We start from the raw sequence: 26,621 nt of genomic DNA on the forward strand, positions 1-26,621 counted from the left end.
CGCAACATTAGTGCAATTGGCAGCATTTGGTCCGTTTTATTTTATCTGTAGCCATGGTATGTTTTTTTCTTTGTGCAGCGTTATTGCAGTTGTCAGGGTCCTTTCGAGGTGAGACAGGTTTACCAAAACTATTTTTACCCCTTCTACAAAAATATAATTATTAGACTTTTTATATCGTTGATGTTTTCCTAGTAAAGAATATATATAACGAATATATATATATATATATATATATATATATATATATATATATATATATATATATATATATATATATATATATATATATATATATATATATATATATATATATATATATATATATATATATATATATATATATATATATATATATATATATATATATATATATATATATATATATATATATATATATATATATATATATATATATATATTACAGTAACAGCGAGTGAATTTTGTCCCATTCTTGTAACTTGATACAAACAGATGTTTCAGCTGGAAGCAGTCCTTTAAAGTGCGGCCTGGGCTCTAAACAGTGCAAGGATGGCTCAGAGTGTGTTCTTTACAGCCATGTGTGTGACGGGGAGCGTGACTGCAGGGACGGATCAGATGAAGAGGACTGTGCAACAGAATGCAATGAAGGTACTGGACTGACTCCACTGATAATACATTGTAAAGTCAAATACTATTTAGGGCCTGAGCCCAAAGGGCGAAGACCCTATTGTATTTCGTATGTTTGTTTCTTTCTTCTTCTTCTTATTCATTCTTTATTAATCCGCCACTTCAACTCTAAATTTGACCCCCAAAACATGCTCAAAAACTCACCAAATTTGGCACGCACCTCAGGTCTGGTGAAAAATTTGATAAAATGTAAAAATTAACCCCCAAAGTGCCAAAATGTGCTCGAGAGCGCCACCTATATATCTAAAATGGCCGCTACGGCCCGTAGGAATGTCGTAGAGAGATCGAACCAAAACTCAATTATTCGTCTCATCAAGACCTACAAATCATACGCTGACACCCCTGACCTAAATCCAACGGGAAGTCCGCAGTTCACCCATGAAAGTATGACTTTGTGCCAATTTTGGACCTTGAGTAAACGCCATCTCCTCCTAGGGCGTTAATGTAATGTACAATGTAAACCAATGGGGAGGCAAACAGACCTGTCAGCCCAGGTCTGAAAACATCTACATGCCTGTGACAGAAGCCCTTGGACTGCGCCACACTCCAGTTACTTAGTGTTTCTACACATCTGACAGCAGTGTTCAATCCTTACTTTTTTTCAAGGAGTACATGTGCTCCTAAATGAAAATTGGATCACAATTATTTAACACATCACTTTTTGACTGTCATTTTTGCCAATTGCCGATGTTGATATATGCACATATTTTTTCCACTTGGCTTAGGAGACTGTTACACATGCAGTCATATATTGTACTAATGATCAAAAGAGACTATAGCCTATATGAGGGAAGAACTTTAATGCTGAGCTACTGAACTCCAGTCTTCCTAAGTTCTTCCTTCATATATTGTCTTTCTTGATCATAGTGTAATCTATGCTTGCATGCATAATAGCCTCCTCAGCCAGCTGGTTAAAAATATGTGCATATATCGGCAATCGGCCACAATGAGTTGGAAATATCAGCATATCGGATATCGGCAAAAATCCAATGTCGTGCATCCCTAGTTAAGTCTTTACATTCCTAAAAATAGACTTGATGAAAATTAGGAAATTAATTTATTTTACACACAAACTCATCAAGGGTTTTCAATTTACTAATTGAAATTCAAGTGAATGGGCACAAAACTTGCATGATTTTTATGACACAGGTGTGAGCAAGGCAGCCATGTCTCACCCTGCAGAAAATTCTCATCCTCACACTGAGATTTGATGTTTCGCCATGACAGAGGAAGTTGCTATAACTTTTTTGTAAATGCTCCAGTCTGCACCAAACTTAACATGTTTGATAAGACTCCCAGCCTGAACATGTGTACATGACAATATTCCATCAGTGATGCAAACTGGCTGAATAGCACCCCCTATGAAATTTCAGTAAAGCAGCCCCAACAGCGGGCAAAATAGTGGACAAAGGAAGTGATGTTTATCTCCTTCTTGTACTATCTGAAAACAGCCCGGGTCTGAAGACCTCTACATGCCCATCACAGAAGCCCTTCAATTGTGCCGGGGCCCAACGCTTTAATTGCCATTGCTTTCTATGGTTGTTTTGACCTACTCTGTCTGATATACTGTTTACCACATATACTGTTTAAGAACCCCCCCCCCCCAAAAAAAAATGTTAAGTTCCCTGTCCTGCAAAAAAATCCTGTCATATTAAATTGAGCAAAATATCACATTACCTCATTAAGTCACTGCATGTTTCAGTGTTCTCTTTGGCATCTAAACTAACACAGGGCTTGTAATAAATAGTTGGGTCAAAAACTTGCCTGCATTCAAATAGACCAGTTCCAGTGTGCCCATGGGAAGAAGTGTATAGACACGGACCAGGTGTGTGATGGTGTGCCTCAGTGTCAGGACCGTTCTGATGAACTGCAGTGCATGAAGCAAACTGAGGGCTGTGTTCACCACTGTGACAACAAGAGTCGCTGCTTGCCTGCAAACTTCCTCTGTGATGGAGAGAGGGATTGTTTAGACGGCACAGATGAGGCAAACTGTGGTAGGTAATAATGACTGAAGAGCATTGATCTTTTTACAAGAAATAATCATCTGTTTTGAGGACTACAGCCATGAATTGTAATGTTTACCCATCTGAATCAGAGGACCAAGAGGAAGACAAATATGAAAAGGAAGAAGGGACCAGTGCAACCTCTAAGCCTCCTGTACCTACACCCATCAAGTGTCCTTTGGGCTCCAAACCCTGCAAAGACGAAGCAGAGTGTGTCCTCTACAACCATGTCTGTGATGGAGAGGCAGACTGCAGAGATGGCTCAGATGAAGAGGAATGCTTATCAGTTTGTGAACCAGGTAATCTGGTGTGTTTTGTTTTTGTGTGCTTATCTGCTGTGTATGGGTTAAAATGTCTTTACTGCCCTCTAGTGAGCACAATAATCCAAGTGTATGAAAAGGAATTTGCTTCAAGTAAAAGTAACTCTGCTGACCAGATTCTTTTTTTTTATCTTTGGCAAAGTAGAAACAGAACATGTGTACAAACATACAGGTAACAAGAGCACATATGAAGGGAAGGGGGGGGGGGGGGAAATCAAACAAAGCATAATGCATGTTTTGAAGCTCTGAGTCCAGCAGTTTTATGGATCTTACTGGATGCAAATGAGGAATATTTTTGCTTGCGTAAGAAAGGTTTGGTTTTTTGCCATCAAAACAAAAATCAACCATATATCCAAGTGTTTAATACTGTGTCAAAACTTATTTATTTATGGAGAACTGTTGGATCCACTAAAACTGGGTAAACTCTACACAATTTGAAGTCCAATCATAACCTCAGTCTTGTCAGCTTCCTGATGATGTCATGTCCTCTGCAGACCAGTTCCAGTGTGCTCATGGAAAGAAGTGTATAGAGCAGAGCCAGGTGTGTGATGGCGTGCCTCAGTGTCAGGACCGCTCGGATGAAATGGGATGTGCTAAGCACATGGAGGGCTGTGCTCACCAATGTGATGACAAGACCCGCTGCATTCCTAACAGCTTCCTTTGTGACGGGGAGAGGGACTGTTTGGACGGCAGTGACGAAGCAAACTGTGGTATGTTGTCATACCTGTACTAGAAAATGGGAATCATGCTACTTGGATTATTTGGCCTGTTTTTTTTTTTTTTTTTTTTTTTTTTTTTAATTTTATATAGGAGACTTGTATGATATGTGTGCCCCCCACCAACCTCTTTAGCTGAAGAGGACTGCAGTGACAATGAGTTTAAGTGCACCAGTGGCCAGTGTGTGTCCACTACAATGCGCTGTGATGGCCACCCGGACTGCCAGGATCGCTCAGATGAGGAGAGCTGCACCAAAGCACCAGTGTGCACCACCAAGCACCGCTGTCCCCATAGCAAGGAGTGCCTGGTGCAGGAGTGGATCTGTGATGGAGACGAGGACTGCAAAGATGGCACAGATGAGAAGGTGGGTGTCTGAGGCAATACCACACAAGAGAAGACTTTTTTTTTTTTTTTTTTTTTTAAAAAGTTGAAGTTTTGAGTACTAAGCTTATAGAAGTAAAAATGCAACCCAAAAAAGTCAAGTTTTCTGGGTTGGATGTAGCATCTTGTTTACTTATTTTAACTAATGTGTTTTGGGTGGGAACAATTTAAAGTACATGATGATCTTTGAGATAAAAAAAGAGGAATGTTTATGCAGTGGTACATCTTGAATTTTTCTCATTATTCTTTGCTACATGAAGGTCAAAGGTCAGTCAGTACAGAGCAGTACTGATGGAGCAGCTGGGTTTTCTGCATGTAGCTTTAGCTTAATGGTACTTGATGCCATAGCCAGGTCCTCCAATGGACTACACATTCAACATCCAATTGCCTCATCAATTTTTAAAAATGTTCATGAAAAGTTATAAATTGTGAAATGCAACTTTGGATGATGGATGAATAATCCATTGGTTCTTTGTGCAGGACTGTCCTGTGGCTCCTCTGAACTGTGGCATATTCCAGTGGTCATGTAAATCCAAGACCGAGTGTATTCCCACAGCCTGGAGGTGTGATGGCATGAAGGACTGTGAGGATGGCAGTGACGAGACTGAATGTGAGTAGTTTGGTGAAAGAAATTAAACAAAACTCAAAATGGACATTGGCAAAAATAAGGGAAAGGCATTTTTTAATGCGGAATACCGGATCCATTCTGAACTTCAAAATGCAGTGATGTTTTACCCCTCATTGCTCTTGGTTTCACCCTGAAAGCATTTACACTGAAGGGTTTTCCTTTTTGTAAAACTGTAGCTGAATACTTGCTAAATTTGTATTAAACATGTAAATGGTGTGTGTGTCTGCATACCAGGTGGGGTGGTGAAATGCCTCCCTCACCAGTTCCAGTGTGGCAGTCAGGAGTGCCTGGATCCAGTCCTGTTGTGCAACGGCATTACCAACTGCGCTGATGGCTCAGATGAGGGAGGGAGCTGCCAGATAAACTGCTCAGAAGCAGATAACAGACGCTGCTCCCAGAGCTGCCACAGCACGCCACAGGGAACGGTGAGGATCCTGCATCTCCACAAGTTTGTGTGGTAGAGATTAATTTGGTGGGTGGCAGCAGGCTTATGTTGAAAGTTTGGAAAATCTGATTTTAGACCATGACTGTCCTGCAGGTCAGTTTTTTTTTTTTTTTTTTTTTTAAATGGGAAGGTAAAAAATGCAAATTAAACAGCTCCCGAGGGACCCTTCTGAATAAACAAACCCTCTTTCAAAAACTAAGTCTGTACATTGAGTATCATGTGGTTTTTATATAATATCATAATATCTGACCTTCTGATCAGTACGTAATGAAGATGTTGCAGCTCCGGACTTGTATTTGTTGCTTGTTGTGTAGCGTTGTCACTGTGCAGGGGGGTTCAGGCTCATGGAAGACGAGCTGACCTGTGCCGATATCGATGAGTGTGAAGGCCAGAGCTCAAGTGTGTGCAGTCAGCTGTGCATTAACACTCCTGGCTCCTACCAGTGTGACTGCCACCCAGGGTACATAAAGGAGGCAGGAGGACACCACTGCAAGATCACTGGTAAAGTCCTTTAGCAGAGAATATCTTATAGTTTGTGTTTTGGAGGGGAAGCATTTGTAGAAACGAGTATGACTATACATGTATACATATATGCAAATATTGCAACTCAAGGGAATATTTCAAGCATTTTTTGAAATGGGCTTATTTGCTGTCTTGTCTACAGTTAAGTGGTATCAGTCTTCTCATTTATGTCTATGGTAAATAAGAAGCTACAACCAGCAGTAGGTTAGCTTAGCATAAAGACAGGGAACAGATTTTTGTCACAATGTCATATGATTTATAACAATTTGGCTCCATGGTTCAATAAGATGTGACTTCTCCTGTCAGTGAGATGATCCTTATTTGAACCACTTTAACAAACTTTTCATGATTTAAGAATGCACACTGAATGGGATTAGTGAAGTATCACAATTATGATGATTCTCCTTTCATCATACCATAGGTGAACCCTTCCTGTTGTCGTCAGTGCAAACAGACCTCTTTCTGTTTGGCCTGCGCAGCGGCAGCCTGGATGTGTTGTCCTCTTCTGCCAAGAAGGCAGTCCTCTCTCTGGACTATGACTGGAGGGATCAGAGAGTCTTCTGGGTCTGTCTGGACACTGAGAGCATCAGGTGGTCCTCGCTGGACCAGAAGACCACAGAAATTCTGATTAGAGGTTGGTGCAACATGACTGGCATATTGGAGTCATTGGTTTAATATTAATTAATGTAGATGTTAGTGAAATGTAGGTATTCGCGGTCTTGCATGAGGATAGCTCTTCATAACACGTTGCTATTAACTGACATGATGATGGCTGTTGCAAGGATCAAACCTGTGACCTGCAGCTGAGGTAAAGTCTGTAACCACTAGTCAACCCTGCCACCCTCTGTTTCCACAGGTGTCCGGGCTGATTCTGTTGCGGTGGACTGGCTTGGGAGGAATCTGTACTGGATCGATGGAGTGAACAGTCAGATAGTTGCCGTCCGACTGGCCACAGCCATTAAGAAGTTACTGGACCACAGTGTCATCCTGGATGAAGACCTGGATCAGCCCCGCTCCCTGGCACTGATACCACAAAAGGGGTCAATATGAACTTATTTGCTCTTAAAAAAAAAAAACAAAAAAAAAAACATTCCACAATATTTATAAAAACCTTAAGACCAGTATTAACTTTTTTTTTTTTTTTTTTTTTTCCTCTACCAGGCTAATGTTCTGGACTGAAATTGGTAATGTAGTGAAGATTGAGCGGGCTGGGATGGACGGGTCAGAGAGGAGGGCAGTGGTGTACTCAAGTTTGGGCTGGCCAGGTGGTGTGGCTGTGGACACCATCTCTGACAGGGTCTACTGGACAGATGAAATGCTGAGATCAATAGGATCTGCAACGCTCGATGGAGATGACATTCAGGTTAAACATTTCAGAAGGAGAACATCATTTTTTTTTTTTTTTTTTTTTTTTTTTTTTTGCTTAATATGCACCCATTGCAAAGCTTGTTACAGAACATTTTGGAACTTCAAATTTTAAACACTACAACACGCACTACATTTGTTCAGAAAAAGGTTGTCTTGTTCTCTTTACAACTAGAGGTACCCCAAAAGTGGCACTTCATGGGAGGTTTTTTTTTTTTGTTTGTTTTTTTTGTTTTTTTTTCCCCCCAAAATGGCTGCAGTATAGTCAGATGATGTCATGTTTGTGTAAAAACAGCAAGACACTGAAATCTAACAAACTAAGTCAAGTTAATGAAGTCAGATGCACAAATTGTAAAAATGTACAAGTAAACTGCTTCTGTTCTGTTATATTTAAGATCCTACAGATGAAAGAGACCACCAACCCTTTCTCCCTGGCAGTGTTCAATGACATGCTCTACTGGTCCGATACCAAGAACCGAGTGGTGCAGGTTGCCCATAAAATCACTGGCAAAAACCACCAAGTTCTCCTGAAGAGGCTGAGACAACCTTTTGCCATAAAGGCAAGTAAAATATTCATAATTAAGGATGTTTAGACACAGTTGGAAATGGGGCTGATTATTGTATAATCAATGAGATACTGAAACTAAATTTGGAGCACTGTGTGTGTGAAGTATGCAAAGTAGCTTGCTGAAGAGCCTAAATACAGCTATAACCTTGTACATTTGAAATGTACAAGGTTGCTGTATTTACAATTTTTGGGTTATTATCAAATTCCAGTGTTGTAGGTCAACTAAAACTGCAGTATTGGTGTAATAAATATAAATATAGCACTTTGTACATGTATCATTTCTTTCAGGTCAATAGGATTTTATCTGCATTAATTTTTAAAAATTCATAACTTTCTTATTCCCTACAGATCATCCACCCAATGCTCCAGATGGGCACTGAGAGTCCCTGCAAGAAGATCAACTGTTCCCACATGTGTGTGTTGGCCCCGGGACCCAGGGCTGTGTGCAAATGTCCCTCTGGTCTTTTACTGGCTGAGGATGGCCTGACCTGTTCCAGCTTGGTCAATTCGGCATTCCTGCTGATGCTGTCTCCCTCCACTGTCACCCAGGTTTTGTTTATAATGCATAGTTTCACTCAGTCTAATGTGCTTTAATAGGATATACTTTTAAAATAATAGTTCAACATTGTGGGGAATGTGATTATTATTATTTTTTTTTTTATTTCTGCTGAGATTTGGGTGAGAAGATTAGTATCACATGTTTGTATGGTAAATATGAAGCTGCAGCCAGTTAGCTCAGCTTAGCATACAGACTGGAAACAGGGGGAAAATGGCTAGCTTGCTCTGACCAAAGGAAACGATCCACTGACAACCACCTCTAAAGCTCACTGATTAACATGTTTCATGTTTGTTTGTTTTTAATTCATACAAAAACTTAGTGTAAAAACAACAATTTGACTATTTCCAGGCCAACACACTGGTACTGTTACCTTTTTACACTTCAGCTTTTGTATTGAAGATTTAACAAGATTTAATGTTAACTGGTGAGCTTTTGAGGTGCTAAACGATTTTTTTTTTCTTTTTTGCACCTTTTAGATAGAGCCAGGCTAGCTGTTTTCTCCAGTTTCCAATCATTATGCTAAGCTAACCATCTGCTGGCTCTTGTGTCATTTACTGTACTGGTATCCAACACTCTAATCCAACTTCCTGCAAGAAAGTGAATAATCATATTTCCCAAAATGTTGAACTAATATGCAGTTACATGAAAGTGAAAGTATCAAATTACTCTAAATTCCTGCTGTAACTGTTCTAATATCTGCTGCGTAACATGATCATAAAATAACACAACAATATTGTACTTCTGCTAACATGACTTTCATTTTTATCAGAGTATGACAATGTTCGGATTTATTTATCAGATAATTTTATATTTAATCTCCAATTATCTCTGCAGATCTACCTGCAGTCCAGACACACAGCAGCTGGGCTGAAGGTCTGGCCTGAACACCTGGCCCTGCAGGTGCCCATTGTCAATAAGGCAGCCATCATGGACTACAGCCTACGTGACCACACCCTGTTCTTGACAGATGATGGCTCAACTTCACTCCGCTCCTTCAAACTGAAGGACTCAGTCTTGGCCTCTCAGGGCCAGCTTTTCAAACTCCTGGGCGACACCATCACTGCCATGGCCCTGGACTGGGTAACGCTCAATATCTACTGGAGCAGCACCAAACAGCCCCGCCTGCAGGTCACCTCCATCACAAGAGCACATACCGCTGTCCTACTAAAGGAAGGTATCGGTAGAGTGGAGTCCATCGCCCTCCACCCTCCCAGTGGGAGAGTGTGTTTTACCAACCTGGGTCTGCAGGGTACAGGTACCGTGGCTACTGTAGAGTGTGCCAACATGGATGGTGCTGAGCGCCATGTGGTGTGGAAGGATGCTGTCCAGCCCATATCTCTAGTTTTCTCCAGTAACGGGGCTACTATCTACTGGGCTGACACTAGTAAGAATTTTTAAATTTTTGTTTGTAGTTGTGGGAAATTCTTGTCACAAGTGTTTTCATGTTCAAGTCAAATGCTGTTCACACATTTTCTTACAAGACTATCATTATTTTGAGGATTCAGTCTGTAAAAAAATTCCCTTTAGTGAGTTCACCATTAGTGAGTTGGTCAAAAAGTACTTCAGATGTGAAATGAAGTTGTAATTTGTTGAAATAAGCAGTGACATTGAATGGATTCTTTCCCAGGTTTAGATGTCATTGGTTCCGTACAGCTTGATGGATCTGGATACAAAGAGTTGAAGGTTGGCGATGGCCTGGCTGCTTTGGCTCTGAGTGATGACATGCTGCTCTGGATGACCGTCAGTGGTAATGCCTTATATAGTTGTGTACTGTACGTAAACACCCAATGGCATGTTATGTGTACCAACTACCTAGAGAGGTACTTGGTAGACAACATTCAGTCTCACTCTGAATGCCCGAATAAGAAACTGTTTAATATTTGAGCCTGACATGCAATCATCCTGTGTGATAGAGTATTGTCTCTAAAAGGACAAGCTATGAATTGCCACTTGCAAACATCTGAATGTTTTCTGTAGATTTCTTTTTTTTCTGTTTTGTTTTTTTTCTTTCAGATAAGACTAGGCTGTGGTACAGAGATGAGCAGCAGCAGAACAGGTTGTGGTATGAGGTTGGCACAGAAGTGGTCGGCTTGAAGGCAGTCAGCAAGCCTAGCCAGACCGGTATGCAAGAAAACCACACAAGGACACCTGTTTTTTTTTTTTGTTTGTTTGTTTGTTTTTTGGGTGTCATTATAGCCTCTTTAGAGTTTACCTATTGACAACAGTTTTAGATGGTGTTAATGTCATATAGTGCCACAAACAATCCCCTTATTTTGGCAGGTTCTAACCAGTGTACAGAAAACAATGGCAACTGCCAGCACTTTTGCCTTGCCACACCAGCAGGCCGGACATGCAAGTGTGCCCATGACAACATCCTTGTGAACGGCACCCACTGTGGTCCAGAGCAGAGCTGCCCAGCTGGTAGCAGGCTGTGTCTGGATCACCTCTCATGCCAGCCCGTTGAGAAATTCTGTAACGGGCATGTAGACTGTTCTGACCACTCAGACGAGAACTGTGAGTCATTGTACCTCCATTTTTAAAAAAAAAAAAAAAAAAAAAAAGTACAATTCATTTGATTAGAAATGGAAAATCATTTCCGGTTTGTCTGAAACTCTCGAGTGTCTCCTTCACAGGTATTAATCTGAAGCTGTGGTCAGGAGTCAAGGTCCCTGCTCCCACCCAGTCCCACAGCTCCTCTTCTCCTCCCTCTCCCCCTCCTTTGTCAGAAGGCACTGACCTCAAAATCTCCCTGAACACCAGCAGTCAGCTCTTGAACCTGGACACCCAGAAGTGCAGCCAGAGACGCTGCAGTGGCAATGGGCGCTGTGTGGAGATCAATGGGAACACGGCGTGCGTGTGTTCACTGGGCCACAGCGGTGATTCCTGTCAGGACCATCTCCTCAAGACCATGCAGGGTCCCATTGTCTATGGCGCTGCTGGCCTCTGTGCAGGAGTGGTGGTCATTGCTGTGATAGCAGTGGTGGTTAAGAGGAAGAAGAATGCCAACACAAGGTCTTTCTGATTACTGATTCATGACAAACCCACCTGACACAAACATGAACATTTTACATTTCCTTACAAGACATAAAAACTTTTTTTAAAACAAGACTGCATCTGCAGCCATGCTAGCAGCTCTGAGGCTGTACTTGGCCTGACTGGGCCACAGTGGTGCTGTGAGCTAAATGCTAACATGCTGACGTTTAGAGGTATGTTTACCATGTTCACCCTCTTAGCATTCTAACACTGGCTAATTGCCACATAGTTTTGCAGGTATTTCGTCATAAACAAAAACCATCATCCAGCTGTACTTTGTGTTTAGTGCTAACTAGCAAATGTTGGCAAGCTAACAAGCTGAATTAAAATGGTGAACAAAGTAAAAATCAGCATGTGAGCGCTGCCATTCTTCTGATAACATTTAGCTCAAAGTACCACTGTGCCCAAGTATCCTCATAGAGCCACTAGCATGACAGTAGACTAGTCTTGTCCTACTGTTACTGTATCTCATGTGCTGTGGCCTTGGTGCAGTGGTGGAATATACATACAAAATTACACTTACTCAAGTACTATAGTTACTGTACTACATATTTGTACTCAACATTTCTGGAGGATATATTATACATTTATTTTCACCGTACTTAACAGTTAGCCACTTTGCAAATGAACATAAAAACATGTAATATCCTTATATAATGCATTGCTATAGATAATACGCCAACAGAATATATGTTGGAAAAATTAACTCCACCTCAACCAGCCACAGTATTAAAAGTTGCTTACATGTTAACGCATCAATAATCCAGTCATAAATAAAGGTGAAAGGGACCATTCTACATAATGACTGGCTAATTGGCACATAGTTTTGAAGGTATTTTGTCATAAACCCAAATATCTGACAAATTAAAATCCTGGCCTGATGGACTTAGAGGAAAAATTAAGCAATTACCAAAGTTATTACAATTGATCCTGACAGGGAAAATAAGATTAAAGGTAAAGGATCACCAAAGTCTGTAGGCTTCACGCTCTGGGGACATGAATGTCTGTACAAAATTTAATGGCATCCATCCAATAGTTGAGAGATTTGGTCATTGCCATCCCTAGAGCTTTGCCACTAGCATGGCTAAAATATCAAAGATGCACAGACATCATTAAATGTCCATTAGCTACAGTGTCAAGATAGACCAACCAATCTTAGGAAGACTGATGTAAACATTGTGCATATCTAAATTTGATGTTTTGTGGGAAGAATGTTAAGTGTTTGCCACAAGTAGCAATATCTGACTGTGTTGGCACAGGATGACATTTCTGTATTTCCTTCCTGCAGGAGAACTAGCCCAGCAGCAGTGAAGGAAACGAGTATGACTGACCTGGAAAACAAAGCTGAGACCGCCCCCAGTACGCAGACTTCCCCAGCAGACACAGACAAGCCAGAGGTGGACCTCCCTGAAAACTCTAAACTAGCAGTTGTCTAATTGTGCTTGTGGGATGACAAGTCTGACTCTTTTTTTTCTTTGCAGGAAGCGGTATCTTCTGTGGACTGATTTATGGGCATGCAATATTTTAAATAAATGGTCTGCATTTTCTACTTTTTCCTGTGAAGTTATTTTAGCATTTGTTTACTGTCACACCAGATGGTTATGCCACTGGCTTGAACATTATTCACTGATCAAAAAAGAATTTCACACAATGGTGGGGGCAGTGCCATGAGGTCAATGGGTAACATCAGAGAGGCTGGTGACCACCAGGTAGACCCTCATTTGTTTGGATAATGACAAAGGACATGGATCTAGCATTGGAGGCAAACAAACAAACGTCTCTCTAACCTTGGTGTTCAAAGATTCTTCATACAAAACACTGTTCCTTATGCAACCACATGTCCCCCACAACTTACATGTTAAGTGTCACAAAGGACCAAATATCAGTTCCTTCTTACACATAGCTTTTGCCAAAGCCATGCTGCTAATAAGACACACAGGCCTTATTAGCAGCATGGCTTTGGCAAAGGCTATGTCTCTGTCCACCACTTTGGTCCATACTGAAACATCTCAATTATTGGATGAATTTTCACAAAACTCTGTACAAACATTCATGGTCCCCTCAGATGAACTGACTTGTCATTATGCTCAATCAAGCCAAAATTTAAATTTATTTAATATTTTGGTTTATGACCAAATACCCTTAAAAATGATGACATTCCTATCATCCAGCTGTACTTTGAGTTTAGTGCTAACTAGCAAATGTTGGCAAGCTAACAAGCTGAATTAAAATGGTGAACAAAGTAAAAATCAGCATGTGAGCGCTGCTATTCTAACATTTAGCTCAAAGTACCACTGTGCCCAAGTATCCTCATAGAGCCACTAGCATGGCAGTAGACTAGTCTTGTCTTACTGTTACTGTATCTGATGTGCTGTGGCCTTGGTGGAGTGGTGGAATATACATACAAAATTATACTTAAGTACTATAGTTACTGTACTACATATTTGTACTCAACATTTCTGGAGGATATATTATACATTTATTTTCACTATAGTTAACAGCTAGCTACTTTGCAAATGAACATAAAAACATGTAATATCCTTATTTAATGCATTGCTATAGATAATATGCCAACAGAATATATGTTGGAAAAATTAACTCCACCTCAACCAGCCACAGTATTAAAAGTTGCTTACATGTTAACGCATCAATAATCCAGTCATGAATAAAGGTGAAAGGGACCATTCTACATAATGAGTACTTTTGTTCTTGTTTAAGCACATTTTGCTGGTTATACTGTGCTTTTACTTAAGTAAAAGTTTTAATGCAGGACTAACAGAATTAGTACTTTTACTTGAATAATAAGTTAAATATTAAACAGAAAATCTGAGTATTTATTCCACCGCTGCTTTGGTTCTCACATTTTTGATTTGTACAGTAAAGTTGGTGAATTGACTGTTGCTGTCATTGTAAACTATGAGAGTAAATGTGGATATGGGACATGTAACTGGTGTGTATTCAGGACAGTATGTTTTAGTGGAAGCAAATCATTACATTTTTAAGTACAAAATGTATGAACTCAGCACATATGTCATATTTAACTGCTGGAAATGAAACAATGGCATTAGTGGATACTGTGGCAGATTTAAATATATTGAAGAAAAATCTAAATTGTTTTTTTCCCTGTAGGGCAGCTCTCTTTGTTGCCAGTGCAGTGATGCATGCTAAGACATGACCAAGGAGTTGTGATTTAGTGTCTCAACCACATTCTTCCTATTGTTTACATCAAAACCACAAAAAACATGTTTATGTTGTTTATGAATAGGAACTTCTGGTTTGCTTATTCTCTTATTGTTTTATTGTTTTAGCACTCTCTAATTTTACTGTGTCTGGGGTTAAGTTTTAATTGTTAGTGATTCACAGTTTGAGTGTCTATTTTATATTGTATTGCTATGAACATAAACCGGATGATGAATTACTGCCATATTCTACCCACACAGATCAAAAGCCATATAAGAAGATGTCTAACTCGGCTTCTCTGCAGCTTTTGTCGGAGTTAAGACGTTTCAGAATTAGTCTGGCAGATCTCTATGGTGTGGAGGAAGAAGTGGATACTCAAACTATTACAGTAAGTTTTAAAGCTGGAATACTGTATCATTTAAAAATAATATAGCTTGAATATTCTACTATCTTCAGTAGTGCTTAACAGTGTATTTAGTTTTCATGACAAACTTATAATGTAAGATGTACATATGTTTAATGAACTGATGCTTCATTCTAGTATAAAAAACAATTTCAATTAACCAATATGGTGTTTATAATTTATTTGTTTCAGCAAATACAGGAAAGACAGCAATGGCTATTCTAAGGGCTACACTTTGTGCTGTCCTCATGGTGACTGTAGCAATGTCTAAACCAGTAAGTAGCTCTACTGTTCTGCAACTAACTTATTCCAATTGTAAAGCAGACTAAGAGGACTTGTTTCAATGCTTATAACATTCCCTGTTACAACACTAGGTCTGTCTAAATGAGAGTGAGGATTCATCCATGCTATCAGAGTCCAGTGAGTCCAGTTCATCAGAGGAGACTGTGACTCATGCTAAACCTTCACAGGAACCCCTGCAGCCAGCATTGAAAGAGACAGATATGTCTAATTCTATGGAGGAGACCGACCCAACGGATACCCCTGCTCTACTCCCCTCTGCAGACTCAGAACCTTCTCCAACCATGCTCGATACTTCAGCCCTGCCAGACCCTGAAGACCCACAAACCTCCACTGACATTGACGCTTTACAGCTCATGCCAGATGACCCTTCACACACCGCCCTGTGTGTAGACATTGCTCAGGATATGCCTGCAGTTAACGCTGACACTGTATGTGTTGAAGACACTGAGGGCTCACTACACCCAGGCCTTGCAGAAACTGACACTGTTATAGATATTGGTGGCACAAATCAACCACAAGTCACCTCCACCACATACCAAAGAATCCCCCAGGGAGCCACTCCACCCTTTCCTCCACACATCAAACCAACACGTCCACCATCCTCTCCAGCCCCTCCCATGCCAATCCCCATCGGAACCACCCAAGACTTGACCAGTGTTCCTGACCCCTGAGTTAGATCCACCTAGAGGAGATAGCATTTGACCCTAATAGCAAAAAACTGAACAGAAATTAAACAAATGTTATCCACTAATATCTTTTACACAATTTCAGTGTTTTATTCTTTTGTTTTCACACATTCTTAGTGGTTGGGAATCATTTCAATTTTGGTCTAATGTTGGAATACTTAGTCCTCTTAAGGTGCTTATTAGTTTGATTTTGCACTAATGTATCAAATGAATTGACACCTTAACTAACACTTCAAATGTATTCATATTAGCAGTTGAAAATGAAAATGTGATTAAACATTCATATCTTCAAATCATGAATGAGGATTGAATGAACTCAATAGTTCACAAGACAAGATAATACAAAATTGTTTAGTAAAATTATGTTTTTTATTGCCACCATTGTAAAAGTAGCCAAACATTACACCTGCGAGTACGGTAACAAAGATGTAAAAAAAACACGATTCTGGAGCTATTTAAGCATTTGTTACAGCAGCTCAACAGAAACTACGGTAGGTACAGCATGTTGTAACTGTATAATTTTAGGACTAAATGAGGAGGTAATACTCAATGTGGTTCTTGTGTAGCAGTTATAGTTAATGTTATAATGTTAAATCAGTTTGTTAAAATAGGCTAAGAACACATTCCCATTGCAAAATGTTAGACCAAACTGTCATCTCCTTAACTGGCTTTAGAAGATAAGCTGGTCAACGGCCCAGTCAGCAGCTTTTCCACCATACAAATTACAGGTGCATTCATATACTGTACATAACAGGATTATTTGACTTCTCAGTGAAAAATAATTATTTTGAATATTTCTCAGCTTGTCATAATGTGACAGGTTTAAAAGACAAAAATTTAAAGACCTGCAAGGTCTGATCTTGTGCTTTGAATTTTGAGGGAGGGGCCCTTTTGTTTCCATTTAGATAATTACTTGTGCCTTTAGACACAAATTTGACATAAAATGAGACAGAAATTTTACAAATGTCATCACTTATAGCATACATTTCTGATCAAAGATTATCAACTTAAAATATGAGAAATCAAATTGAGAAAAATGCTGTTTAATTTTTTGAAACAATGGTGCTAGTGGTGTAAATGTACTGAGGACATCTGCACCTTTTGCAGTTTGTTTTTACACAAATGCCATGTGAATTTTTGTTGTTGTTTTCTTTCAATTACTCCATGTGTGCCTCCCACTTTTACTTATCCTACATTTCCTACTGACCTGTTCACTTGGTCTTTAAGAAAATTTTCTGTATTATTTACTTATTACTGTATTTATTTCAATGTACAGTTCTGTTTCTGCAGTTATCACCAAAACGCTGCCTTGTGCCTCTAGGATGTCATTTACAGTTCATGTACAGACTTTCTGAATTGTTAACATGGTCTTCTCTTCTGGCTGAGGTCTTAATTTTCATTTGTGTCCTACACATTTTTTCAAAACTGATGCTGTGTCAAAGGTAGATAAAGTATAAGTAGACACCTTTATTCACACAATCTTTTATTGAGAACTTTTAAGTAGGACATATGGCACAACCCCCTGAACTCAACAGAAAGTAGTCACAGCCTCAAAACACCAGCAGCTGAAGTAGTTACCCTGCTCATTTCTTCATCATGGTGGCACGAGGAAGCTCAGTGGTTAGACTGTCACTCCTCAGAAAAACTGTCCTGGGTTTGAATCAGACACTTGGCCGGGGCATAAAGTGTGGAGTCTGCAAGTTCTCCCAGCATCTGCAGGGGGTCTTCCCACAACCCCAAGACATGCATGTCAGATAGACATGACTCTAAATTGCCTGTAGGTGTATGAGTGTTAAGTCCTGTGATAGAGTGACAACATGTCTATGATGTACTCTGCATCTCGCCCAGTGGATGCTGCGAGAGGCTCCAGCCCCCTCCAGCCCTGTAGAGTACAAGCAGGTACAGAAAATAGATTGATTTTTTGTAAGGTGTACAATCTAGGAATACTGGCTCATACTGTTACAGTCAGTGTACCTTACTACAACTAAGTGCACCAGCCAAATATCTAAAATAATAGATGTCAACGTCATGTACTGGTAATGTTGTATGTTGTGTGTTCTATGTTATTAATACTGTAGCACTTTGAGTTTCACTATGAATGAAAAGTGTGGTACAAATTAAATGTATTATTTATTATTATGTGGCAGGTTGATCTTGCTGCTCTGACTCTGTGTCTGTTTCTGCCTCATTCTCATTGTCCAGCTCTGTCTGCTGTTGTGGAGGCGGTTGGATGAGTCCTCCATCCTGTGCTGTGTTGTAGGAGCCGCAGCCACTGCACTTCATCCCCAGGACATGGAAAGGCACTGTGCAGTGAGCTTGGCAGTCATTACATATAATCTATAACCAGGCAAAACAAAAGTAATGGATTACAAATAAAGACAACTAATGGGACAATTACTCATAACAATTTTTAATTAACTGTACTACTCGATCACTGGTTAAACCTTACTTTTTAAATTATTCTTAATTACTTGTGAATTTTGTTGCATTACTGAGGTCTTACTTTGACAGTAGCACCCTGGTATTCAGTGGGCATCGGTGACTGGGCGATCTCTTTGTCTATCTCATCCCAGTGGTCCTCCATCTGCCAGGCAGAATGCATACAAAGAGGGCAGCGATACGCACTACAACAAATAAGGAGACAGTACAGTACATTCAGTGGAGGGACTCATCTATGCAGGACTGAATTGTTTCAACAATGAAATCTTTATGTCAAACAAAAATCAAAAACATTGTCCTAGAACAAGACTTTCTTTTACTCGACTAAACAATTACCAAGCAAAAAAAACTCATTGGACATACCCAGTTCTGATCATGTCATCAAAGCAGGTCCTGCAGAAAATGTGAACAAACAGAATCATTGGTACCTTTATGCCGTAACAGTGCTTGAACAATGATAACTAACAAAAGGTAAACTAGTAAAATATATAACAATCATGTAGGGCTTAAAAACATCACGTTGATGTATTTGCCTCTATCAAGAATCTTTTCAACTGTCCTCTCTTCATGGTTCTAATAACCAATTTTACACAGGATACCGAGTAATCAATCTGTTTTTAGTATAATTACAATAAGTATAATTAAAGTTGGGATAGATACAAATCTTGCACAGTAGCAAAATAAGCCCAATTAAATTCCCCAACCACACATTGATGGTGTGTAGACAATAATGAGTCATACTTATGTAGAAGATGGCCGCATGGAAGAACATGTGCTCCAATTCTAGAAGTGTGAATGTCCTGTAATTACAAAAAAATCATATCAAATTTGAAAGACAGTAAATAATAACTTTAAAGTCCAACATCCCCCTCCATCCCATGCCTTTTTTATATCCATATGCCATACATTTTATATCTTTCATTACCTCCATACACACTGGGCAGTTCTGCCTTGAAACATTTTCAACACACTGAAAGATAGAAAAAAAAAAAAAAGTTAAACAGAAGCAGTGATGATAATGATATTCGCTCATCATAAAATGATACATATGATTTGGGTGAGTGAGAAACAGCTATGAGTTAATGATCACCTTGTGGTTTCCCCGCAGATCCTGCGCTAAACACAGATTGCACTTCTCACAGTGGAAATACTTCTCCCTGGGCCCAATCCTGTAAGGGTCAGGATGGAGGGTTACAGATACAGATGACAAACAACTCATGCATGATTAAAATATAAAATTACAGTATGTTAGGAGGACAACACACCAATACTCGTGTGAGTGAGTTTGATGCACTGAAGCAAAAAAAACAAAAAACAAAAAAAAAAACACTCATCAACATCATTTTTTTTTTGCGTATCTAAGTATTTAAATGATAAAAGAGAAATGAGGAGGAATATGACAATTGTGAAGACATCAAAAGGGACTTTTGATACCATTTCACTATTACAAAATTAAAATAAAAAGTCATCGGTGGAATATCACAGATACAGTACATTGTAAAATTGTTCCCCAGTTTTTTTGCATTGGCACTGGCACTGACGTATAAACATACATGTAGTATAAAAATGCTCAAAAATAATATTGAGACCTTAAAAACAACACATTCATCTACTTTAGTCTTTGATACTTAAATTTTGCTCACTGTTGCAAGTAAATGACATTTTTAAAGTAAATTTAAAATATCTTTATCATTGTTAATATCTTATGTACTAAGGTCATATAGTAATTAAACAGACGTTTGTTTATTTAAGAGGTATCTAAAATATGTAAACGTTGTTCTTACTCACCTGCATATTCCACAGGGTTGACAGTGATACTGTTTCTTATCCTTGTCAAACAAGTGGCAAATATCACAGTAATACTCCCCAAACTGCATGTGGCACTCTTGGCAAGTCTGCTGTGCCTAGAAGAGTGAGAACCAACATTAGAACAGTTTCTTTTTCCTCATTATCGGTTAACAAGACACGCACAAAAACAATGCACAGTGTCTCCTCTAGAGTTACCTGTTGTACTGTCTCACACGAAGAGCACTGCACCTCTCTGACTTTGAATCGATCCATCTGATGGTTCTCCTCTGCATCATGGCACAGCCGACACACATACAGTTTACCACAACAAGGTGCCTGCAGCACACAGAAACATGTGATTACACAGGACACTTGGAGGTGGGTGGTTAAACTTACATCACAGGTTATGGTAAGAATCTTAAAACAACAGTCAGGTGTCCATACGAACAGTAAGAGAGGTTTTCCTTACTGTAATCATTCCTCCTGTTCATACTGACTATTAAAAATCCCCTTCAAATGTGTTTTCAATGTAAGTGATGGGGGCAAAAATCCACAGTGTGTCCACACAGTCATTTTGTGCAAAAATGCATTTAAAAGGTGATTTGAAGCTTATATGAGGCTTCAGCAGTCTGAGTTAGTCATATCAAGTGAATATCTGCCACATTTACAGTCTTTTTAGCATCAAATTCTCTCTTTGTGTTTCCTCGGACAGTGTTTCCCTGTTTAGCTGTGGTGGAAGTATAGTAACAAAAAGAAGGACTTTGGCACTAAAAAGACTACAATGTTGAAAGATATCTACTTGATTTGACTCATTTGAATAAATTAAGCTTCATATTAGCTTCAGATAAAGTTTTAAATACATTACTGCACAGGAGGAGGACTGTGGATTTTGTCCCCCATAACTTACATTGTAAGTGCATTATGAAGGGATCTAATAACCAGTATGAACAGGAAGAATGATTACATCAAGAAAAACCTGTTTCAATGTTCATTTGGCATCCTGACTGTTGTTTTAAGACAGACTTGAAAAACTGTGAACCTGTCATTTAAGGGAGCTTCGTTACTAAGTTGCAAATTCCTTGCTTTAGCAAACGTCGAGGTTTACAGAACAGTAAAATGAACGTTTCAGTCCACTAATGCAGCATTAACACAGATCCGGCATGTATGACTGACACATCGATGATGAACCTCAATCAACAGAAAGATGAGCTCATATGATATACCATGAGCTCGTCACGCCGCTACGTTATCACGTAAGATACATAGACAAGGCATGGCAAATTTATTTATATAGCACCTTATATATACGACATATATGAAACTGACTGTGTATAACAGTATTGCTGCAGATACTTACTAGCGTTAGCTGGGTTAAGTAACGTTAGCTGTGAGACGTTCTCATAGCTGTATTATAGCGTTATAGCTACTTAAAGTGCGACATATTCAGTACTTACATACCTCCGTGTATTAGTAAGGCAAATAAAAATTACGTTTACAAAGTTAACTCACTTTCAATAAGCAGCTGCGCGTGTAGTGTTCACAACCAGCAGGTGAAGCCATTTTTTCCTTCCTCCCTTTCTTCTTCTTCTTCGTCGTCTTCGTCTTCTTCTTCCTTGCGTTTATTGGCGGATTGCAATACCAATTTATAGGTGCATACCGCCACCGACTGTACCGGCGTATGTAGAACGGGATCCAGTTTACAATAGCCTACTCAAAACAACAACAACAAAAAGAAACAAAACTATATTCTGTTAAGCAATCCAATTACTAAGAGTTTAACTGCTCCTCTCTGAACTTCCCTCACCTTATCACCACTTGTTCCTAGTATCCCCTCCAAATCCCATCCTTGTTAAGCCTCTCTCACCCTTTGTTCTAACATAACTCTTCATTATATTTGACACAGTGCATTAATACGTGTTCAGCCTTCCTTCCTGTCTACTTCTAGTCGTCTTCTTCTTCTTTGGGTTTTAACGGCAGCCTGCATCCTTGGTGTTGCGTTACTCTCCTCCCTTATTTCTCTCAATACCCACTCTGTTTTGTATTGCATGTAGTTCTCTTCCTCTTATGCTGTTGCCACTCTTTGTTTTTCTTTCTTCCATGCAATAACCTTTCCCTCTGATTTTGACAGTTTAATTGGGGTGTCTATGCTTTCTTTTTTTTTTTTTTTACAGCTTGTTTGGCTAGTTTGTCCACTCTGTTATTACCCATAATGCCCATGTGCACAGGAACCCAACTGAACCACAGCGCCTTGTTTAATTACTCATGAGTGTATTTCCATTATTTCAAACTGTAGGTCTTGGCGATTACTGGATGTATCGAGCTTTAGGCTGTTCAGAAGATGCTGAGTCACTACAGATCAGAGCTCTGTTGGGTTTGGCTTGTTCAACCCACTCTAAAGTCATCCAAGTGGCATACAACTCAATCGTGTACATCTTCTTGTCTTGTTGTTCTGTCAGAGTTGAGGCTTATTGCTGTGCTTCTCATTTTGGGGATATAAATAATTGCGTCCAATGGAAAACTCCAAACAATACATGCAGAGCAAAATTAGGATGATACCCACTAATTATTAAAATTCAAAAGAGAGCATTTCAATTTTATAATGGCCTGAAAGAAAGTGACCCTGACACACTCCATAACAAAGCCCTCACCTACAGAGAGACCCTTGAGAGAAGCCCCCTCAGTCAGCTGGTTCTGGGACTCTGTTCATAACATAAGCAGAGCCCCCAAACAAAAACCCCATTAAAGTAAATCAAATTATAAGAAAACAAAAAGAAAAATATTTGACACATTGGAAATAATCAACCAAAAACCAAAGCAAGCTGGAATGCTATTTGGCCCTAAACAGAGAATAGTCAGTGGCAGATTACCTGATCACTGTGACTGATCCTACTAAACTAAGGAAATTCTTGACCATGTACAGACAGGGTTCCAATATCTTCTTAAACATCCAATTCAAGGACTTTTCAAAGACTTTCCAGGCCCTATTCCCTCAAATTCAAGGACCCAACATGGCATAGTTTGAGACACAGATCAAGGTTTATTACTGTTACAACACAGAATTTTTTATGAGAACTCCAATGAGAACACAGCAAAACATTTTTCTATTCTTGCACAAAATATATAAATTCAAGTACTTTCAGTGACCCATGTCTATTTATGTCTACTTTCAAGAATTTCAAGGACCCGTGGGAACCCAGACAGTCTCAGTGAGCATATCCTCGCCATGGAAAGAGGCCGCCACAGGCAGACATGGCTCCCCAGAGCAGACAGACTGTGCACCCACTGCACACAGCAGGAGGTGGAAACTCAACTGCACTTTTTAGCCACCTGCCTGCCAACTGTACCAAGACATTAGAGACATAAACTACAGACAGATTACAACCACCCAAAAAGACTTTGAAAACATAGCTAAAAAAAGTTTCCATATCTGTGGGCGAAATACAGCAATGTGCAAATAGAAGCAAGATTTGTGAGCTGTTGTGACCAGAAAAGGGCATCAAATGGAATAAAACTACCATGAAGACTGTCAATCAGCTGTGTATTCCTGCACTGACCATTTGCACTGTGTTGATCTCTGTACATAGATCTCTGTACTTACTGTACATACATACAGACCAAATATCTTTAAATACATCCATTAAAAATAAAAAATAAAAAATTGTTGCAGTGTTTATATAGTTCACACTTATGCGTATCTGTATTTTTCTATTTAAGTTATCTTTACTTATCTGTATATATAAATTTCTAACAGCAAAATCACAGTTCTTCTGTTTATGTACATTTTTTCATGTTTTTATTTCACACTTGCTCTGGCAGTGTAAACATCTGTTTCCCATGCTAATAAAATCCCTTTTTAATTGAATTGGTTCAATATAGCTTCTCGTACCTCCTTCAACATTTGCTAAAAGCATTTGCAAAAAATCTTACTTTCATTATATATATATCATTATATATTAAAATAAAAATAAACTGGCTATGACAAGCAGGATAATATGACAGAATATCAGATACAACAGTGGCACAAATCCATTCCTCTTTCTCTGTCTGCAACAGTAATTTTAAATACAAATGTTTCATGTTTTGAAATTAGATAAAATAAAGTATTCCTTGAGAAGCTCTTTAAAGACATTTTATAAAACATAGAATCCCTTCCTGAATCACATTAAAGAAGAAGAAGAAAGAAGAAGATTCAACTGCCCGCTGTCCCATAGTCCCAAAGTCCTACCCACTCAATTTAAAAACCACCATACTTCATTCCTCCTGATTTTCACGTGTGTCATATGATATCACCTTGGGTGAATTCAGGTATAGTGGAACTACAGGTAAATTGGGACACTGTAAGAAAACAGCATTGTACTTCTGCCCTGAAAAGTGTAAGTCAAAGCAATTGGTGCTGAGACCTTGCTGTAGAAGCACATGACCAGTCAAGTTGACCCCGAAACACAAGAGGTATGAGAAATGACATGTGTTTCAGCTTGATTTTAATATAAAGGTGTAAAGAATATGAACAAAATCCAAATGTTGTTTCATATGTTTAGTGTGCAAGTAGTGGCGTTACAAGGAATTTAGTCATATCAAGCAGCAATGTTTGTGCCTGCTGATGCAGGTGTAGCCTACAGAACTATTGATCACTTTGTTCAATCCATGGTTTAACCCCTATCCATGATGAATTTAAGGCCTATTGCAGAATAGAACGGCAGCCAGGAAACAGGCAGCCAGATCAAGGGTGAGAGTGCAAGGGGGAGTGTAAAAACATGGAGAAATTGTAGAGAAGAAGAGGTACAACAAGTGGAATGAGGACAAAATGAAGGGAGCTATTGATGAATATAGACAAATGGCGAAGGCAGGTAGCAGACCCCTACATTTTCTGGCCAGGTCATGGAGTATTCCCAAGTCCACCCTCCAAAGATGAGTGAAAAGTCTCATACAGGGACACAAACATGTGGCAGGAAGGAAGACCATCATCTCAGCACAGGATGAGGCCAACCTGGCTGAGTTCATTGCAAGTCTAGCAAAGTGAAGATTTCTGATGAGGAAGATGGAAGTTCAGAAGCTAGCATTTCAATTAGCAAAAGTCAATGGCCTGAAATGCTTCTCTGGGAGCAAGGGACTAGCAGGGATTCATGCAGAGACACCCCAGTCTCGACATGAGGAAGCCAGAAGCCCTCTCCACATCCTGGGCTGCTTCTTCAATCCAACTGTTATGGGGCAGTGGTTCAGGTCCTATGAGGATATCATCTCTGAGCGTGGCATCCAAGATGTACTGAGCCATTTGTGGAACTGTGACGAGACAGGGTTGCAGGATCATTTTGTGTGTGTGAGAGTGGTGTCACCAGTAGGATCTTCCTGCTTTGAGGTCAACACGAATGAGACAGAAGAGACCACCACCCTACTTGCAGGTCTCAACAGGGTGGGGGAATACGGCCCACTCACGAGTGGTGCTATGGGGCTCCCGACAACATGCTGGTCAAAGCAACGGAGACCAGGTGGATCAATGCAGATGTGTTTCCTACTAAAATAAAATATGACCCCTTCCCACATGTTCTTCTCCTGGATGGGCACAGCCCCCATGTGTTTAATTTGGAACCCTTGGAACTAATGAGAAACCATAATGCACATTTAATTTGCTTTCCTGCACACCCCACCCACATTCTACAGCCAGCAGACAGGGCCTTTTTCAGGAGTCTAAAGTACAACCAGAACCTGGAGGCCTGTATCTTCACCAGGGTGAATGATGGGCAGAAGCTGTAGAAGCCTTTGTTTCTTAGAGTGTTTTCAAAAGCATGGAAAAGTGCAGCAACAGCTTGGGAAGCCCAGGCAGGGTTTAGGGACAGTGGGATCTACCCTATGGACCCAACTTGCGTTGACAGGTCTCTGTTTTCTCCAAGCCTGACTACTGAGGAGTGGATGTTCTCCATGGATGTCGTCCATTGGACTGCAAAAAAAAGTTTACATGTCATGTCAACAAAATGTTGATGACATTGATGAATACACTGTTGTGTGTTTTGTAATGTTTTGATGATTTTTGACAAATTAATGAGTTGATGAACAGATATGAATATGTTTCAAAATATACATATATACATATACATTGATGGATTTAAGTACTGAATAAAATTACAAGTGTCCCAATATAGCTGAATTCACCCTACTTGTCTTTTGTTGTTGTTGTTGTTTATTTTGATTTTGTACTTTTCTTTTCTTGGGGTATAATTTATTTTTTTATTCTTTATTGTATATTGTCATCTTTTTTTTACTGTTTTGTGTGTTTTTTCTGCCATTATATCTGTCTCTGTACACAGAATGTGACCCTGAACTTGTTGTACTTTTGCATCAGATTTTATTAAAATCCTAATAAACAAAGCATTAAAAAAACAAATATGTTACACATTCAGATGAAACTCGAATTGTCAAGCTTTATAACAGTATCATCATTTATTGCTCTGTATTTAACATGTGCACCAAATGGACTCGGTGACCTTTTGATGCACAGCATTCAAAATATTGTCTTTTCTATTTTCTTCTCTTTGTTTTGCTATTTCTACTGTCGTATTCCCGGTGTTGTCGGGATGTGGTGGAACTTGATAACCCATCTTCCCACTCCCCTTAGAATGG

The 26,621-nt window shown here is 39.4% G+C and overlaps 3 protein-coding genes across 5 annotated transcripts; 2 read left to right on the forward strand and 1 right to left on the reverse strand.

Moving 5' to 3' along the window:
• The first annotated feature begins 2 nt into the window (after window positions 1–2).
• Window positions 3–12,756, forward strand: lrp13 (low-density lipoprotein receptor related-protein 13). Of its 3 annotated transcripts, none has more exons than XM_067602607.1 (21): window positions 3–108; window positions 472–627; window positions 2,414–2,660; window positions 2,762–2,968; window positions 3,484–3,699; window positions 3,841–4,070; window positions 4,568–4,697; window positions 4,950–5,140; window positions 5,475–5,661; window positions 6,104–6,316; window positions 6,539–6,722; window positions 6,844–7,045; window positions 7,443–7,607; window positions 7,964–8,164; window positions 9,009–9,558; window positions 9,802–9,921; window positions 10,188–10,295; window positions 10,455–10,688; window positions 10,808–11,186; window positions 12,496–12,604; window positions 12,689–12,756. In XM_067602607.1, the coding sequence occupies exons 2-21, from the start codon at window positions 529–531 to the stop codon at window positions 12,710–12,712; spliced, it is 3,996 nt and encodes a 1,331-aa protein (XP_067458708.1). In that variant the 5' UTR covers window positions 3–108; window positions 472–528; the 3' UTR covers window positions 12,713–12,756. The 3 variants fall into 3 exon arrangements, with proteins under 3 accessions (XP_067458708.1, XP_067458703.1, XP_067458710.1); XM_067602602.1 differs by having other exon boundaries at window positions 2,445–2,660; XM_067602609.1 differs by lacking the exon at window positions 10,455–10,688 and having other exon boundaries at window positions 2,445–2,660.
• A 2,232-nt stretch (window positions 12,757–14,988) lies between these two features.
• On the forward strand, window positions 14,989–15,764 carry LOC137171471 (coagulation factor V-like). The gene is made up of 2 exons (XM_067575407.1): window positions 14,989–15,065; window positions 15,165–15,764. Exons 1-2 carry the CDS (start codon window positions 15,003–15,005, stop codon window positions 15,762–15,764), a joined length of 663 nt encoding a protein of 220 aa, XP_067431508.1. The 5' UTR covers window positions 14,989–15,002.
• Window positions 15,765–17,245: 1,481 nt separating this feature from the next.
• Window positions 17,246–21,698, reverse strand: rchy1 (ring finger and CHY zinc finger domain containing 1). The gene is made up of 10 exons (XM_067602636.1): window positions 21,516–21,698; window positions 20,223–20,342; window positions 20,007–20,122; window positions 19,309–19,387; window positions 19,144–19,188; window positions 18,960–19,018; window positions 18,582–18,611; window positions 18,283–18,403; window positions 17,947–18,116; window positions 17,246–17,661 (listed from the first exon to the last, which is right to left on the reverse strand). The coding sequence occupies exons 1-10, from the start codon at window positions 21,564–21,566 to the stop codon at window positions 17,601–17,603; spliced, it is 852 nt and encodes a 283-aa protein (XP_067458737.1). The 5' UTR covers window positions 21,567–21,698; the 3' UTR covers window positions 17,246–17,600.
• Window positions 21,699–26,621: the final 4,923 nt, after the last annotated feature.

Source organism: Thunnus thynnus, chromosome 2, assembly GCF_963924715.1.
Source record: "Thunnus thynnus chromosome 2, fThuThy2.1, whole genome shotgun sequence".
Classification (NCBI taxonomy): Eukaryota; Metazoa; Chordata; class Actinopteri; order Scombriformes; family Scombridae; genus Thunnus; species Thunnus thynnus.

Excerpts from the sequence above, each read along its gene's own strand:
- lrp13 (XM_067602602.1), top strand. The coding sequence starts at position 54 with ATGGTATGTTTTTTTCTTTGTGCAGCGTTATTGCAGTTGTCAGGGTCC. Across the intron at positions 6,317-6,538 it reads CACAGAAATTCTGATTAGAG|GTGTCCGGGCTGATTCTGTT; the intron begins GTTGGTGCAACA and ends CTGTTTCCACAG. Across the intron at positions 12,605-12,688 it reads CAGACACAGACAAGCCAGAG|GAAGCGGTATCTTCTGTGGA; the intron begins GTGGACCTCCCT and ends TTTTCTTTGCAG.
- rchy1 (XM_067602636.1), bottom strand. The coding sequence starts at position 21,566 with ATGGCTTCACCTGCTGGTTGTGAACACTACACGCGCAGCTGCTTATTG. Across the intron at positions 19,388-20,006 it reads CAACCCTGTGGAATATGCAG|GATTGGGCCCAGGGAGAAGT; the intron begins GTGAGTAAGAAC and ends TGACCCTTACAG. Across the intron at positions 18,117-18,282 it reads ACCAGGGTGCTACTGTCAAA|ATTATATGTAATGACTGCCA; the intron begins GTAAGACCTCAG and ends GCCTGGTTATAG.
- LOC137171471 (XM_067575407.1), top strand. The coding sequence starts at position 15,003 with ATGGCTATTCTAAGGGCTACACTTTGTGCTGTCCTCATGGTGACTGTA. Across the intron at positions 15,066-15,164 it reads CTGTAGCAATGTCTAAACCA|GTCTGTCTAAATGAGAGTGA; the intron begins GTAAGTAGCTCT and ends TTACAACACTAG.